General features: G+C 34.9%; 1 protein-coding gene across 1 annotated transcript; it reads right to left on the minus strand.

The window, feature by feature from the left end:
• Window positions 1-5,222: 5,222 nt before the first annotated feature.
• Window positions 5,223-13,917, minus strand: LOC108363892 (carboxypeptidase N subunit 2-like). The gene is made up of 3 exons (XM_017617418.1): window positions 12,450-13,917; window positions 6,251-6,308; window positions 5,223-5,271 (listed from the first exon to the last, which is right to left on the minus strand). Exons 1-3 carry the CDS (start codon window positions 13,915-13,917, stop codon window positions 5,223-5,225), a joined length of 1,575 nt encoding a protein of 524 aa, XP_017472907.1.
• Window positions 13,918-16,339: the final 2,422 nt, after the last annotated feature.

Consider the following 16,339-nt stretch of genomic DNA (forward strand, 5'->3'; position numbering starts at 1 on the left):
GCTTTTTTTTGGCATAACAAATCAACAATTTTGCACTGCAAATTTAGATTTAACTTCTTTTTATAACCCCCCTATTCAGTTCTATTCATAACTAAATTCGTGCATGGCATTGCAAACTGAGGCCCATTTTCACGACAATTCGACTGGACTATTACTTACGTACTTTCATGAAAGTTGTTACCTGGATTGGTTTTAACCTAGGTTACCACATATAATGTCTTCTGAGAGAGATGCCAGCCTCTTAGCAAGTAAAAATCAATTAGTAGGCCTCTATTAGTTGATATAGGTGTCGGAAAGCATTCAAATCGCGATTTTTATGACTTTTGATTCGATCATATGGAAATGAGCGTTTCTAAGACTTCAATTTTGCGTAAATTCTGTTCTTTAGGACCATAAAGAAGAGTCACTCAAAGTTACAGCAAAATCTAAAATGTGTTCGCGACGATTTTGAGTATTTGCAGACGTTTTCATATGAAAAAACTCAGAAGTAACAAATATTATATACCTTTATTTCTTTATACATATTTACGTACAATTCGAGTCCCATTAATAATATGCAGCTACTAATCGAAATAGCTCATAAATGCACGCTACGTCCGGAACAAAGCGTGTGCCGCGGCGCCACAAATACAAACGGCGAACGTGCCGCCGGTGTCAACAGTCATTGACACAACAAAGCTGGCCAACAAAACGCCGCTACCGCCAGTGTCAGAGCCAGAGCCAGAGCCACAGCCACCGCTGCCACCAAGTGTTGGCGCGTGGGCAGCTGCTGTGAACTTACACGCTCGTACATACTATATAGCAAATGCTTAGATGCCAATGGTTGAGCATTATTAACGGATATAAGCACACAATTGCGGGTACTTGAAGTAAAAAACAACAACAAAATGGAAATAATAAAATAAAAATAGCAAAATTTCAAACTGTCCGCTAGAATCTAATTTTCCTTTTCACTGAATTTTTTGCCTCAAATCATTCATGCCTATTTGCATTTTAGTTTAAATTTATTAAACTAATAAATCGCATGCGATTTTTCCAATTGCCATTGCGATATCATAACTGCACGCGAGATTTTGTCACAAAAAGCAACACTAGAGACAAAAATATTTTTTATGAATCACTTGTTTGGCTTTTGTTGTTATTTATAGCCCAGTCTATGTAGTCTTTGTTGCGATTTTGGTTTTTTACTTTGCTGTTGCTTAATTTTTTTTTATTTTATGCTCAACATTATGTTGATAATTATGATGTAGATAATTTTTCTGTACAATAATTCACCAGAATGCTGAGAAATGTAATTTGCCAGCTGAGCTAATTTGTCGACAATGGTACTTATGTAAGCTGTATCTGATAGAAATCAGTGTTTTTCTTTAAATGTATAAGTAAGTGTATGTAGGTATGTATGTGCGTGCGACTGGCTATTTTATATGGGACTCTCAACTGATTTAGGTTAATAGCGAAATGATAACTGACGCAGACACTTTGTGGCATGTGGCACATTTGTGGTAATAATTTGTTGGACATAATAAATTTCGTGGCTTGAATGAAATGGGGAACTACTTGCCTTACGAGCTCATAAATATATATAAAAAAAAGAAAAACGAAATAGGAAAACAAAAAAAGAACATGCAAAATATAACAATAATAAAATAATGAAATATATAAACTACTAAATACTTTAATAACAAAAGGCAAAACAAAAACTAAAAAAGCGAAAAATAAAAAATAAAATACAAAGAAATAAAAAAAGTTAAATAAAATACAAATCAAAAATACATATACAAAAGAAAAAATAAATAAATAAAATAAAGTATTCGAAAAACTCAAAATTTAAAAACAAAAAAAAAACGCAAAAAAAGTATTAAATACCAAATACGGAGATAATATGAGCATACTAAGCAAACAACGAAAAAGATAAGATAAAAAAACAACATTTAAGCTACCTCAAAAAGCAGTTACAACAAAAAAATGTGTAAAAAAATATATATCCTGGGTGGCAAAAAATGTCAGATACAAATTATGAAAATACAAAAATAAAAAAGCACAAAATGCTAAATCTAAATCTATCAGTATGAAAAGAAGCAAAAAAAAAGCAAATACAAACAAAATAAAAAACTTTAAAAGCAAATATCAACACAAATTACAAGTACAAAAAAAAACCCAAAATAAAAAATTATATGATATAAAACAAAAAAGTAATTCCAAACAGGTAAACAAAAAATTAAAAAGAAATAAACGGCATTAAAAATACAAAAAAGACAGTGAGAAATTAAAAAAAAAAAATAGCCAAATATAAAACATAAACTGCAAATACAAAATGTTAAATACAAAAGTTAGCGAGATACATATATGTGATCATAAGTGGGCGGTGCCACGCCCATTTTCCAAAATTTTATCATAAACCTACTTCTTGTTAAATAATTGTTGCAAGCATCAATTTTGAATACACTAGCTTCAATATTTACCGATTTATCGAAGATTTCGTATTTCTNATTCCTTTTGCATGTTACAAACAACCGTTATGTGAACAAAGTTATAATACCCTTGTGCGCAAGTGCGCTCGGGTATAAAAATTGTGAAATGCAAAAACGAAATAAAAAAATATACAAAAATTCAAGATACAAACTAAAAAAAGAAATAAGCAAAAAAAAAAATTAACTTGAAAGTACAAAATGCCAAATTCAGTTTGCAAAAATACAAAACGAAAAAGAAAACAAAATACAAAAATAAAGAAAGTACAAAATAAAAAAAATAGTTCAAGATGCAAAAAAAGACAAATACAGAATAAAAAAAGCGAAAAATGCAAATATAGCAAAAAAAAAGTGCAATAGAACTCAAATACAAACAAAAAATAAAATACAAAAAAAGTCGAAATATACTAAAACCAAAAAAAAAAATAAAAATTGAAAAATTTTAGGTTAACCCAATCAAAAAGAAAAATATACAAAATAAAAAAGACTGCATGCAAAAAAGTTATAAAATGCAATAAAAAATAAACAAAAACAAACGTAATACCAAATAAAAAATAAAAAAATTCAAAATACAAACGAAAAAAGGCAATGCAAATAAACAAAAAAAAAATAAATAAATTAGAAAATGTGAAATGCAAAATTCCAACTAAAAAAAAACAAATTACAAAATAAATAAAAAAAAACACAACAGGCCCAATAAAATATAAACGTAAACTGGAAATTAGAAAGTACAAAGTACGAAATGAAAGCTCGCACACAAAATACCAAAAACAAAATAAAAAAAATTTTTTTTTAACAATACAACCTAAAAATTCAATGAAATTAAATTAAAAAACGACAAAATAAAGAAATTTTTATAAAAATTAGATGGAATTGAAAAAAAATATATGTATAAAAACATACTAAACAATATGTTTCTGTCGCTGTTTCTCTACTTAAAGCAATAAAATTTAGAAATAAAAGAAAACTAAATTAAAAGAAGAAAAAATTTCATTAGTAAAAAGAAAAAAATAAACAAAATAAGCTTTTAAAAAGTAAATAAAAATAAAACAATATATAAAATTAAGAAAAAAACATGAAAATTCCGCTGTCCGAGGATTCGAATCTCGGATATTTCGAATGGCACGCCAGTGCTTTGATTACGCGGCTATCTCGACTGTTGGAGCAAAATATTATACATACATACATCTCCACTTGGAAAATGCTGAAGTGCTGTCTGTCAAAAGAGTTTTTCACGATGAAAGTTGGCAAGGGAGCTTTTTGTTTTCCAAGACTTTCGTGCCAGAATAAACCAAATCATGCCTACTGCCTTTCAACTGCCTTACAAAAGACTTGCAACTACATATATACTTTGGCCGAGTTGCTCTGTAAACTATTTACACTATCAAATGCCTCCCTAAACCAGAAAAAGTGAAAAGATTTATGTGTTGACAGGCGTAGCTTCAGTGACAATTTGCGAGCCAAACAAAATAAAAAATAAACGCAACAAAAAAGTCTTGATTTATTACACACACGCAAGAAGATGCAGTAGAAGTTACTATGCACACGCACGTATCCACTTAATTGACCACCGTTGCAGCAGTGAGTAGCAGCAGGCTCAGCTCATAGCTAGTTATCAAAGAGTCTTTGCTACTGTTGACGCAAAGCAAAAACGCCTTCTAATGTTGACCACTAATGGTGTTGAGGGTGTTTTGCTGTACCCGCATTTGGCGCACTCCTTTTTACGCACGCGCTGCTTGCTTCACACAAGTGCATACATACATACATTTCATATAAGTGTGACTCTACTTATTGTCCCGCGTGAGTTGATTTTAGTTGGCACTCTGACTTTTTACCATTAACAAAAAAATAAATAATTGACCGACTGCTTGACGACAGGTTGCTAAACAACAAGTTTCACGCGTTGACTGTCTGTCGTTCATCTATCCATTTCGTATCTTAATTGACGTGCACATTGCACTATCGCGTTTACTTAAAATGCCGTCATCCTTCTTCAAAGCCTAGTCCAGTCCTGCAACAAAATGTCATTCTGCGAGTCTGTGTTGTATGGTTGTGTGTGTGCGTCGGTCTGTTTGCTGCAGCATGCTTTGATTTATATTTTCGCCTTGTTGAGTTGACTAGCCGCTCAGCTAATTTTTAACACATTTTTGTAATGGAATCATTTAGACAACACTGCCGCTATGTTTTTGTAAGCTGACTGACTGGACTGGGCATTTTTTTTCTACTCCATAAAAATGAGGTGACGAAGCAGACAGCGAAGCACTGCTGAGCCTTGTGGCATAAACTAATTATTTCACTTACTCAGCCGATATTTTTACTTACAGTTTTGTTAAGTGAAAGGCGTTTGCCTTGACAACTTTGTTGATTAAATTGCTTCTGTGGCAGGTTACTTCTGTACAATAGCATTGCTGGTTTACGATTGCGGATGCGTTTTTAATAGCAAATATTAGGTAAGGAGAAAGAGCTTCAGTGGGTCACTCCGAGTATAAGGTTTAGGGACGACTCACTGCGCTCAATAAGACTTTGCGGCTAAGGGCGGGAATCTGTCTGAAAAATATGTAGATATCTTTATAAAAACTATCCAGCAATGGGTTGGGGACTCGGCTGGCATAAAGCCTCTCGACTTCGCCGCGAGACAAGAGACACTAGCGTCAAAACATCCACAAAAACATATACTTAGATGTCCTCTGATGAATCGCTTTTGACTCTAACTACATATCGAAACGACGATATTCTATCGCATGTCCTCTGCATTTAGAGAGGAAAGCAAAACAAGAGTCTTCGCGTATTGCGGCGCACGTCACTATTGTAAAGTAGTGAAAAACTTTGCCTATGAAAGAACCATCACAAGGAACAGGCAACTGAAAATCAGAACCCTGTATCCACGAATTTAAATATCATATATCTTATTATGCTCATCGTTTTATAAGGCGCAGAAACTTGGATGATGTCAAGCGAAGATGAGAAAGTTTAAAAACTTTTCAACGGAACCATGTTTCGCAAGATCTATGATCCTGCTCGCATGGACGATGGGTGCCAGGAGGAATGACGAAATGTACAAACTTTATAATGATACGGATATAGTTAGGCGTATGCACCTAGCGTAATTTTGTAAAAGAGAAAGGCAATTGGCGAAATTTTCTGTTCTCGGACCAGACTGAGAAATGGTTGTGTCGGTTAAATGAGCATGAATAGTTGTCCTGATGGAGTCATGCGGCCAGCTAAGAGGATATTATTGCAGATAAATTTCTCTCCTTGTTTTACTTTTTATCTGGGATCTTTTATGGGAAGCTGCCTAGAATTATAGATGATCTTCCTATTTGAAATTACCAGCCTTTTTCTTCAAGCAATTATTGACATATACATAGCAATCCCCCAAATAAACGATAGGCAATGCGCAAAGTCTTAAACCTGCATACTGATTATGCGATCATATGTACATACATCTATCACCATCGCTCGCAAAAGCTCGCTGTCAACTTTTGCTTGCGGATTCCGAATTTTCAAAACTCTTTCAAGCTGAGATAAGAGCCATAAACGAAGCTGCTAAAGAAATTTAGTGTTATAAATCTAGATCGAGGGTAATCATGAAGTGCAGAAATAACCGAAATGAGCTGACAAGGTAGTATGTTATACATATAATACGCGTACCAGGTCCAAAGAAAAGATATATCAGGCAACTATACGTGAGATGAGCTGGCAAGGAAGGGAAAATAGAAAACAAAAATGAAGACAATGAAATGAAATGAAATTCTTTGTACTACTGCGAACACTGCTTTAACAAGTAACTGGAGTATTTTGGTATTTTGGACCCGTTCGTCCAATGTCGAGTAATAACTCCTGTCGTAGTGTAGAACTGTATTTATGTAGCCTCGCATTGGCGAAAGCCCACCAACATTTGAGACATCGCACGTCCTTGAAAGTATGTCTGAACTTTGCATAGATAATATCTGTGATTTTGTGGCCCTCATTCGAACGATTAACTGATTTTAATTGTAGGGAAAGGAACAACATACAGAGCCTCAATTATGGTATGAAAAATGGCCTAGGCAGCCCACAGGTGCGTCCTTTCAACTCTGGCTAAGCATCGCAATGATTGCTTAAATTAATTGAGTATATAAATCATGTCCAGTAACGATTTTACTTTCTAACTATTAAGAATTATTTTAACACTTTTTAACTGCCAGTTAAAAAAAAAAAAAAACAAGATATTTAGGCTGAGCTTGGGGTGAAAGTGCTCTGCACTCTCCACATCCTTCTCGTCCCTGTAGCCACAACAAAAATTATTAGCGGAATAACCCATTCGCTTAGCAGAGTCCTTAATAATACCGAAAACTGTGTTGATAATGGAGCGATCAAATCGGTATGAGAGTTTTAGATCTTTTTTCATTGATGCTTGGGCAGATATGCTTAATAACGATAGAAAATGGCTCCTTGGCCTATCGTTCGTTAGCCAATTCAATGAAAAGAGATTTAAGTCGGTGTTTACACGAAGGCAGGGGTGTCTGTTTTATACGCAGAGTTAACTGAGCTAAGGTTTGTTCCCCAATTGCAACTTTGTACGCCGCGAAATTCTTCGGTATTTCACGATAACCCATCCGTAGAGATGGCGTTGGACCTTGGATCTAACTTTGAGCGATTTATCCAGTCGCCTACGTCTGAAATTCTGGTGGAAACCCAAGTTTCGAACAACAAAATAGGCCCGTGTAATACAGCTATGTTGCAACTCACTTGATACATATAAACGTACATAGGAAGAGGATTCAATCTAGGTTTGAGCGCCTTACTGGGGTAGAAAGAAGTCACCCGTTATTAACTGTGTACAGCTCCTCGTATCCTATCCTATATGCTTCGATAAGTGGACTTTGATAGAGCCGGCCACCACACGGTGATCTTATAGAAAAGCATTGTGTGTGGTTTCAGGCTCCATAGTTCGCCATGAGACACCCTACCTTCCACAGGTATGAAGATTACCCTAACCCTAGTTCATTCACTAGGATTGTGGCAAAGCATAAGGCATGCCCGAAAATGTCAGTAAGCCGTGGACACATAATTTCGAGGGCTTACTAAGTTCCATGAGAGAATATCCATCTGGTACTGGAGATATATAAGTTTGAAAGATCTTAATAGCCAATTCGACATTCTCCATACTCTCCGCCGAGTGCTGTGGAAAATAAATCTTATAATTTGGTGCATCTGCCTTAGGTCCTACGGTACATCCAAGGAAGTGGGTGCTCATGAGAACGTCAAGCATTTCGCATCATGTTTGTATATGGTTATTTAACGGGTAAACATTGACAGAGCATGTATCTATATCAGCTTATAAAATGAATTAAAACATTAGATAATTATTCTTAACTTCTGCACATTCGAGTATATTTTTGGCTGCAATTTTTTCCCCCTTTTAAGTAAATTAGCACGCTAATAAGCGAACAAATTGCCGTCGACCAAAAACTCCATTAGGTATATCGCTGAAAAATTTATTTAATTAAGAACATTTGTAAAAAAAGCGGCATAAATTTGTAAGGCAATTTGCTGTTTAATTGACAGAACATTAAGGCTAAATGCAACTGCTGCGCAGCCGCGGAATATAAGAAATAGTACAAAAAACGCTTTTACATAAAATAAGTAAGTATAAAATCAAGTAGCAACAACATCTATCTACTGCACATGCAGCATTTAACCAAAAGAACGTACAATGAAAAAAAAAACAACTGTTGGCATGCAACACTTGGCGAACGAGCAAATAAAAAATACGACGCGCACAAACAAACATTTATTTTAACTAATAAAATCATAAACAACAAAGTGTGTGAGACAGCAGAAAAAACGCAAAAGAAAAATAGCTAAACGCGGCAAAATCACAACAAGAAAAACACCACCTAAAATCAAATGCAGAAAATATTCGTACTCGGAATAAATAAAAAAATATAAGCAAGAAAAAAACGATATATAAGAAGAAAAAAACATTTCAGACACACTCGCTTGGCTGTGACTCATGCGCCAGCCAGACATGGACAGCCAAAATAGACGTAACTTAGACATGCAACAAAAACACAGACTCAGTGCGGCCACAGACAGTTAGCCAACCAGCTGCACATAAGGCAAAAGTGAATATTTAGCTGCACAAAAATTTGAAAATTGCGATTATATTTAATATCCGTTTATAAAAATACGTGTGAACGTTTCTAACTAAGGGACAGTATTAGTCAAATAATCTATTCACTCAGTTGGATGACAAATAAAAAATATAAAAATACAAAAGCGAAAGGATGAATCTCCAAATTTTTAATTTGCTACAGAACACCCATGTTGTACAATATTTTTCTGTTAGTTATTATTATTTATTTCAAGTAAATATCAAAATGTAAACATCATGCTTCAGATCAAAGTGAATAAAACTATTTCTCGCAGAGGTCGGTAAATTTATATTTTTATTAATGTTGCTATTTTTGCATAAATAGTTTAAAACCATCATTTACTTAATTTTAATTTCCCACACCCCAGATCAATTTTACTATTTAATTAATTGTTTTTGTCCAGCTATATCGTCACTTTTGCCTTGTGTGCGCCGCTTAGCCGGTTTGGTGCAGCCGAATGGTTAGAAATAATAAGTAATGCGCTTTGATTGTGCGGATATGTCGAAAGTTGGAGAGAAGGAATATTGTTGATACAGCTGTTGCATTTGTTTTGAATAATAAAACTTATGAAAGGTATTACTACGTTTCTACAAGATAGTACAAAAATACATTTTAATAAAATAGACCATTACCAAAAGCTCAGCGGACAGCTGCTAGCAAATAAATAGCCTAAAGAACTAAAACTAAATTATCAAGTTAGACTTTAACACCAAAGATTTCTTACTGGGCGGAAAAGCTACATTTAATTAATGAAATCTTATGACTCCTCTGAGGTTTCAATTTATTTTTAATTTTATGGTGAATATTATAACTTTAAGACACTCGCACATTGACATGTTTCCACATTTTATTTTATTATTTTTTGTCTTAATATTTTATTTTTATTAAAAAATATAGTTAATTGTTTAAAAAAAAAAACCGTGTAAGTCCAAGTTTCAATCTTTGTGCAATATTAAAAAAATATCAACAAACTTTGGTAAAGATTCTGAGCCTTTTAATTAGATTTGTTAGAAATATTTTGAGAATGCACTATTGTAGCCCATCGAATTTTAATACAATAAAGTGCAAGTTTAAAGTAGCTGAGACTTACCGTTGATTTTTGGCAATTTTCTTTTATTTTTGATGAAGGTGTGCCTAATTTTCTCTATATAAAAAATCTTTGTGCCAGCTGTGGTTTAGTGGTTAGCAGAGCATTCAACTGATCCATCTGGGTTCAAGCACTCGCCTCATTTGCTGCAAAAGATGTTTATGTGTAACTATACATATTTATATATCCGAAGGTAATGCATCGCTTTAAGATAATGTTAGGGGGAAATTTTAGTAGACGGACGGCAAATTCAAGAAAAAGGGGGGATGAGGGGGGAGGGGGGGTAGAATAGGACCCCCTGATTTTAAAACTACCCCCTTTTTTCTAGCAGCCCTTTAGTTCTTATATAATTTATTGTTAAAGTTTTCATATAAACGATGAATAAGATAGCAAAATAACATACAACTTAGTGCTACCAGACTGGAATTTTGAATAATAAAAGCGGATTTTTAATTCGGAATTTTTACTTAGTAGAATTATTATTTCTGTGTTGCCGAAGAAGGGGGGGCTGAACACCTTTTGCAGAGAACACCTTTCTGCGTAGGCGGCCTTCGGCCGCACTTAGGGATTATAACCCTCAGGCAGTAGAATTCTCCTTTCTGTTTTGCGAAGAAAAGGAGCTGAACATTTTCTTTTGTATTGATTTCCCCTGTATTCCTTTTTAATCATTGCCTTCTTTGTATGTATTGTTTTGTACAATATGGCAACACATGTTATGTGTCAGTTTGCAACCATGTGTTATTGTAAATATGCGTGAAATTCAATGTAATTTACAAGTCGATAAAAGTTTAATTAAAGTGATTTATATACAAGATAAAATAAAAGAAAAGTGTGTAAAGTATTAAGTACAGTGATATGTGCATTTATATATATAAAAGTATGCACAAATGCTTTTTTGTTAAGGAAAGCAAGTGGAACGACTTAAGAAATTTTAACAACAAATAACTTATAAACAATGATATTATTTATATTTTTTAGTTATACATGTTTTAGAGGATACCTCCCTTAACATCCTTCCACCTGGTTTTCTTAAAACACAAGGTGCGGCTGACTACTAAAGCCCACCCAATGTCAGATCAGATATCATAAAGCCATGGGCGTAGCCAGGTAGGGGCAGGGGGGTGCTCGAGCCCCCCCTAACTTTTAAATTTTCCTTATATATATATAAAATAGTACCCTGAAATACCAGCCCAATGGGGTCGAGCCCCTCCCTCCCCCCCCCTAAATTTCATTCTGGCTACGCCGATGCATAAAGCTATAATCTTTATGTCGGCGTGAGCACCAAAAAGACACAACTCCAGCAAAGCTTGGTGTGGATTTCAAACTTAGATGTGGCAAAAAATGGGGCATATACACCTCCATTCATATAAGGCTCAGGCTAGAAAACCTGTGAAGGCATCTGATCATTCGCAATATTGTGGATATATTTTATTGTAACATACGCATAATTTACTGTAGAGGCGATGTCCAGGATTACTTAGTGTTTCTATAACAGGAAAGGTTCATTGTTGCTCCTATGTTTTAACAGAAAACAAATGTACTTCCCTATGAAGTAGGAAGGTAGAACCGCTGAGAGGAATTTTTCAAATTCTTGACGTTTGCAAGCAATTGAATTTTAAAATTTTACACACAAACTCACACACACATTCTCATTTTCAATCTCAAACAGCAACAACTTTGAACAACTCCTTTTTTTACTCTCAATTTTATATGATTTTAAAATGTTGGCAAACTTCAAAAAAAATTATCATTGAGAGAACGGTTTTACCTTACTGTGTTTTTATCATGATGATGACTCACAACACAAGATTTGGTAAATATAACCAAATAATGTAACTATAACCAAGTTATGTGTTGAGGAAAACATATTTATTTGACGTAACTAAACACTTTTCTCAGTGTATGTACATACGTATATGTGTAAGGGGAGGATATATTCTACATTAACGATACATGATCTAACACTGAATCGAAAAAGTTACCGAACTGAAAAATAAATTGCGAAATTTATTAAAGAAAGAAAAAAATGATAAATTTTGGTAAAAAATTATCAAAGTGCCAGCGATCAAACTGCTTGCACAGGTCAAATAGCTAGAATCATAACCCATACACTCATAACACTTTATTAACAGTTAATGGATTTCAACCATTTTTTCGCTAAAATTTTAATAATTGTTGCCAATTGAAGATAAAATGGTAAAATTACAGATTTTTATTTTTATACATTTTTGATGTATTTCTATAAAAATTGTTTCGAAATCAAGTTTTGCAAAAACTGTATTTTTTTCTTAGTAGCTAAATTATTTTCCGGAGATATGATATTTTAAATTAAACAATTTACCTATCTCCCTAACTAATGCAGTACCCGCACTACATTAAATACTAATAAATAATAATACAATAGTATGAAAGAAAAATAATATAGCTTTTGCAAAATTTTCTTTAAAAAAAAAATTATAAAAATAAATATAGAATTTATTCAAATAAAAAACGATAATTTTACGATTCTATCTTGAAGTGGCAACAATTACTTAAATTTTAGAGAAAAAATGGTTCATTAATTTTTAACAAAGTTATGGGCTTTGAAAAAGAAACTTCCCCAGATATCGCCTTTGATACATTTCTCTTTAATTAAAAAGTCTCTAAAATAAATTATTTATTATGTATTTTTATTATGCCGTATATCTCAGCGGAGAGCTCTTACGAAAACTACCGCCAACACTTGAACGTCTAATTCACTTTAACTCAATTCACTTTCTGCGCAACTATTCTGCTTTCCCGCACTCCTTCGCGACGCTCGCCTATATGCCCCAACTGTCACAGCCAACAGCGTCAGCGCAACAGTTGCGAGTGCAACAATCGCGATTATGTAATACAAATGCGACTCCGGTTTACACACATCACTCGATGTCAGCCGGGCCACCTGTCCCTGTGCGTTGCCATCAGCGCAGCTCAACTCTTCTAAATCGCTCACACGCTTGCTATTCAGCTTAACAAAATTAAACCAAAGCACCGATGCGCAATCGCATTGCCAGGGGTTATGCGCCAGCGATATATCCGCCAAAGAATCGTGCAGATACAGCAGCGTTTCCTCGCTCAATTGCCGCAGCCGATTGTTACGCAGATTCAAGTTGGCCAACTGACGCGGCTGATATTCACCAGCAGCATGCACCAGCAACGCGCTTATACGGTTATGCGCCACTTTAACGCGCACCGAGCCCATTTGATGTGGCAAGCAGTAAACGCTAAGCGAATTGTTGCTCAACTCCAAATACTCCAGCTTGGTGAGACCGTCGAAGATGTTGCAGGCTACCGCGGCGTCAAGGTCAAGTGCATTATTTTCGATTTCGAGATGTTGCAAATTGCCGAGCTTAGCAAAGGTGCCGAGCTCCAGTTGCTGCAAGCGATTATTTGACAGATATAGCACCGTGAGTTCGCGCAGAGAGCGGAAGACATCCGCTGGCAGGCGTTCAATTCGATTGTTGCTCAAATCCAATTCAGTTAGATTGTAGAGTTGCTGAAAACTATCAGCTGGTATGACGCTCAAACCATTGTAGCTCAAATCGAGCAACTCGAGGTGGCGCAGCGGTGCAAATAGGCGCGCTGGTGGCGTTTGCAGGCGATTATCACGCATTTGTATTTGTCGTAAGTGTGCGCTGATTGGCTCTAGGAAGCCAGCAGGCAAAGGCGCCTCCAACCATGCAAACTTGAGCGTTTCAATGCTTCGCATATCCGTAAGTATATCCACATCCAGTTGACCGAAGCCACTTAGTACGAATTCGTTGACACCATCCAGGCTGGTGAGGTGGCTGCGTTTGAGCGCTGTGTTGGTGACGCCGCGTTGTAGCTTCACCATTGTGCCTGTGCTGATGCCTAGTCGCCGGAATATATCGTCGAAGGGTATACAGCCGTCGATTGTGATGTCTTGTATGCGGCTCAAAGAGAGTTCGGGTAGATTGCCGACAATTTGCAACATGTCCTCGGCTGTGCCTATGCATGAAATGGTGAAGCTTTGGTAGTCCTTTGACACGTAAATCTTGAAGTGCTCCTCATTGTTGAATACTATGGTGGTGTGCGTATCCAATTCGGTACAAGTGATGTTGATGGTGGCATTCAGCTGCTTGCAAGTGTCGATGGTGAATTCACTGACGTTCGGATGCCCCAAAATTTCGAGTGTTTGTAAGAGCAGAAAAAGTAATTTTATACGCGTGGAACTGAACATTTTTGTGTTTTTCGGTAATAAAACTTCAAATTGTAAGTTTGTGTTGCTAGCTTAGAATTCGTTTTGTAACTGAGATCAGCGTTCATGAAGCATAATTTGTAAGCATCAAGCGACTGTAGCCAAATATAAGAGATTGCAAAATATTCGGCTGTTCGCTTATCGCATAAATTCTTTTCATTTTGTGGGGAAGCAAGATTTTTTTGGAAATCTGAGCACAATATACATTTAACATTATTCAAGATGTGTGTTTGTAGTTTTAGATTATGCGCAATGTTTTGGATTTTTGCGACCTTCATACTTATGTATGTAAGTATTTATGTAGTGGTAATATAACATTCAAATTGTTGAAAAAGTTATTACGATAACACCCGCAGAACTATGAATCACTATTAGATTTTACGTGCTTTGTTCATTCGATTACCCACATGGTACTTAAATATCATAATACCTAGCATAATATCGCTCATTTACTAAAAGACTGCTGCAACTCAAAAATGAGACTAATGAGCTAATGATGCATAAATACTACTGATATATTGGCTAAAATTCTGTAAAAAAAAATTATGCTTACAAAACTCCTACCTCAAAAGCAGTTTGAAAGTTGAATAAAAATGATAGTTCTCCAGTTCCAAATTTCGTCGCAACGCTTATTTTTTTAAATAATAATATTTAGTCTAATGCTGTATTATTAACTTTTCCTATACTATTAGATGGATTGTAAGTTATCTGACCGCTTTTGGGTGAATCTGAATTACAAATGAAAATGTGTTAGGGCTTTTCTATATTAAGGTAACGATATGTATGTATGAATGCAATTTGGCTACTCTTATTGCATAAAATTGAAGGTGACCACTTACAGTTCAGGAGGTAGATTGCATAAGGGCCTTTCCCTCCTCTACGTCTCCTAAAAATATTGATTTGATATCTCTTAAAATTACTTCGTAACATCAAAATATGTAAAATTCTAAATGTGCCCTTCTTGAATAAAACAAAAGTTATATGATCGAACTGTATTAGAAGTAACATACGAAAATAGCGGGTATTTTTTAGTCAGTGCACTAACAAAAATATTAGGGGTATTCTCCAAATTGAGCAAGTGGCCTGGCACTCTGGCATAAGAGCAGTTGAGCTCAAGCAACGACAGCAACAGGCTTGCCAGGCCATTTGCTAAATTCGGTGAATACCTATATTGTTTTGTTCTTTGCTTTGACTTATTTTTCTCTCATTATGTTGCAAACTTCATTATTGTGGATCAATTATATTCTTTGTTATAATACAGTTTGTTAAATTGAACTTTGTGTAATCAAACGGGCACATCTCCGCCTGAATTTTTCACCGGTTTTGAGCAATAATATGGAACAACACTATTTTTCAGTAATCAGTAAAAATTTACTGCTCACTGGTATTTTTCAGTAGTCAGTAAAAGTTCACTGCTTACTGCATTTTTTTTTCAGTAATCAGTAAAAGTTTACGGGTAATGCAAGGTTAATTTCATTATCAGTATACTTTTACTGACTACTGCTGTCTTTAATGCATTTAATATATACTGCAGTGTGCCCATCTGTGTTATGTACGTACACTGTCAAAAATGCGACTATACGAGTTCCTTTGTCGAGCCTAATTTTACCGATTTATCCGAGCGGGTATGAATATACTAATAGACAGTAGTCACTTCTGAAAAATAAAAAAAAATTACTTTATGAGATTCGAACCAGAGGGCTGCAAAAGTGCATTTAAAAGTGTATTCAAAATATTTGCTCATGTTTGCTATGCTTCCTGACACTTACTCACAACTTTCAAATAATGAAATATATATTTGTAAAGAATAAAATTTTATGTAAATAGTAGAGTAGCAGAGTCGCCACCTTTTCTAAAATGAAAAAGTAAGTGCGCCTGGGCCACACTGGAGAAGCGAAACTTACGTTACATATCTATTTTGTCTCATAGCCCATATACATACATATGCTTTTGCTTAAGTTTAAAATTTTGTCTTTTTTCTATTTAGATCTCTACCTCTACCCCTGTTCCTTCTAATTACACTAGTGTTCGCCCAGCGGTTGAAATTCAACCGCTAAAATAAAGGATAGTTTATGTGAGTTGAGTAGAGCTGAAATAAAATTTGTTGGAATGGGTTAAGTGGAGGGGAGTTTAGCTTAGTACTTAGCATAACATAACATAGAATAGCATTAGATTTAATAACATAACATATGTAGCATAACACATCACAATATAACATCGCACATTCTTCAGTTGTATTTCCTTTTTATCCCTATCACTTTCTTCCTCTCTATCTTTGTCTCTATCGCTTTTAATGTTTATGTTTATGTTTATGTTTATCTACACCTTCATGTTCATGTTCATGTTCATTTTCATGTTCATGTTCATGTTCATGTTCATGTTCATGTTCATGTTCATATTCATC

Source organism: Rhagoletis zephyria, unplaced genomic scaffold, assembly GCF_001687245.7.
Source record: "Rhagoletis zephyria isolate East Lansing unplaced genomic scaffold, Rhagoletis_zephyria_1.1 Rzeph_scaffold_01403, whole genome shotgun sequence".
Lineage (NCBI taxonomy): Eukaryota > Metazoa > Arthropoda > Insecta > Diptera > Tephritidae > Rhagoletis > Rhagoletis zephyria.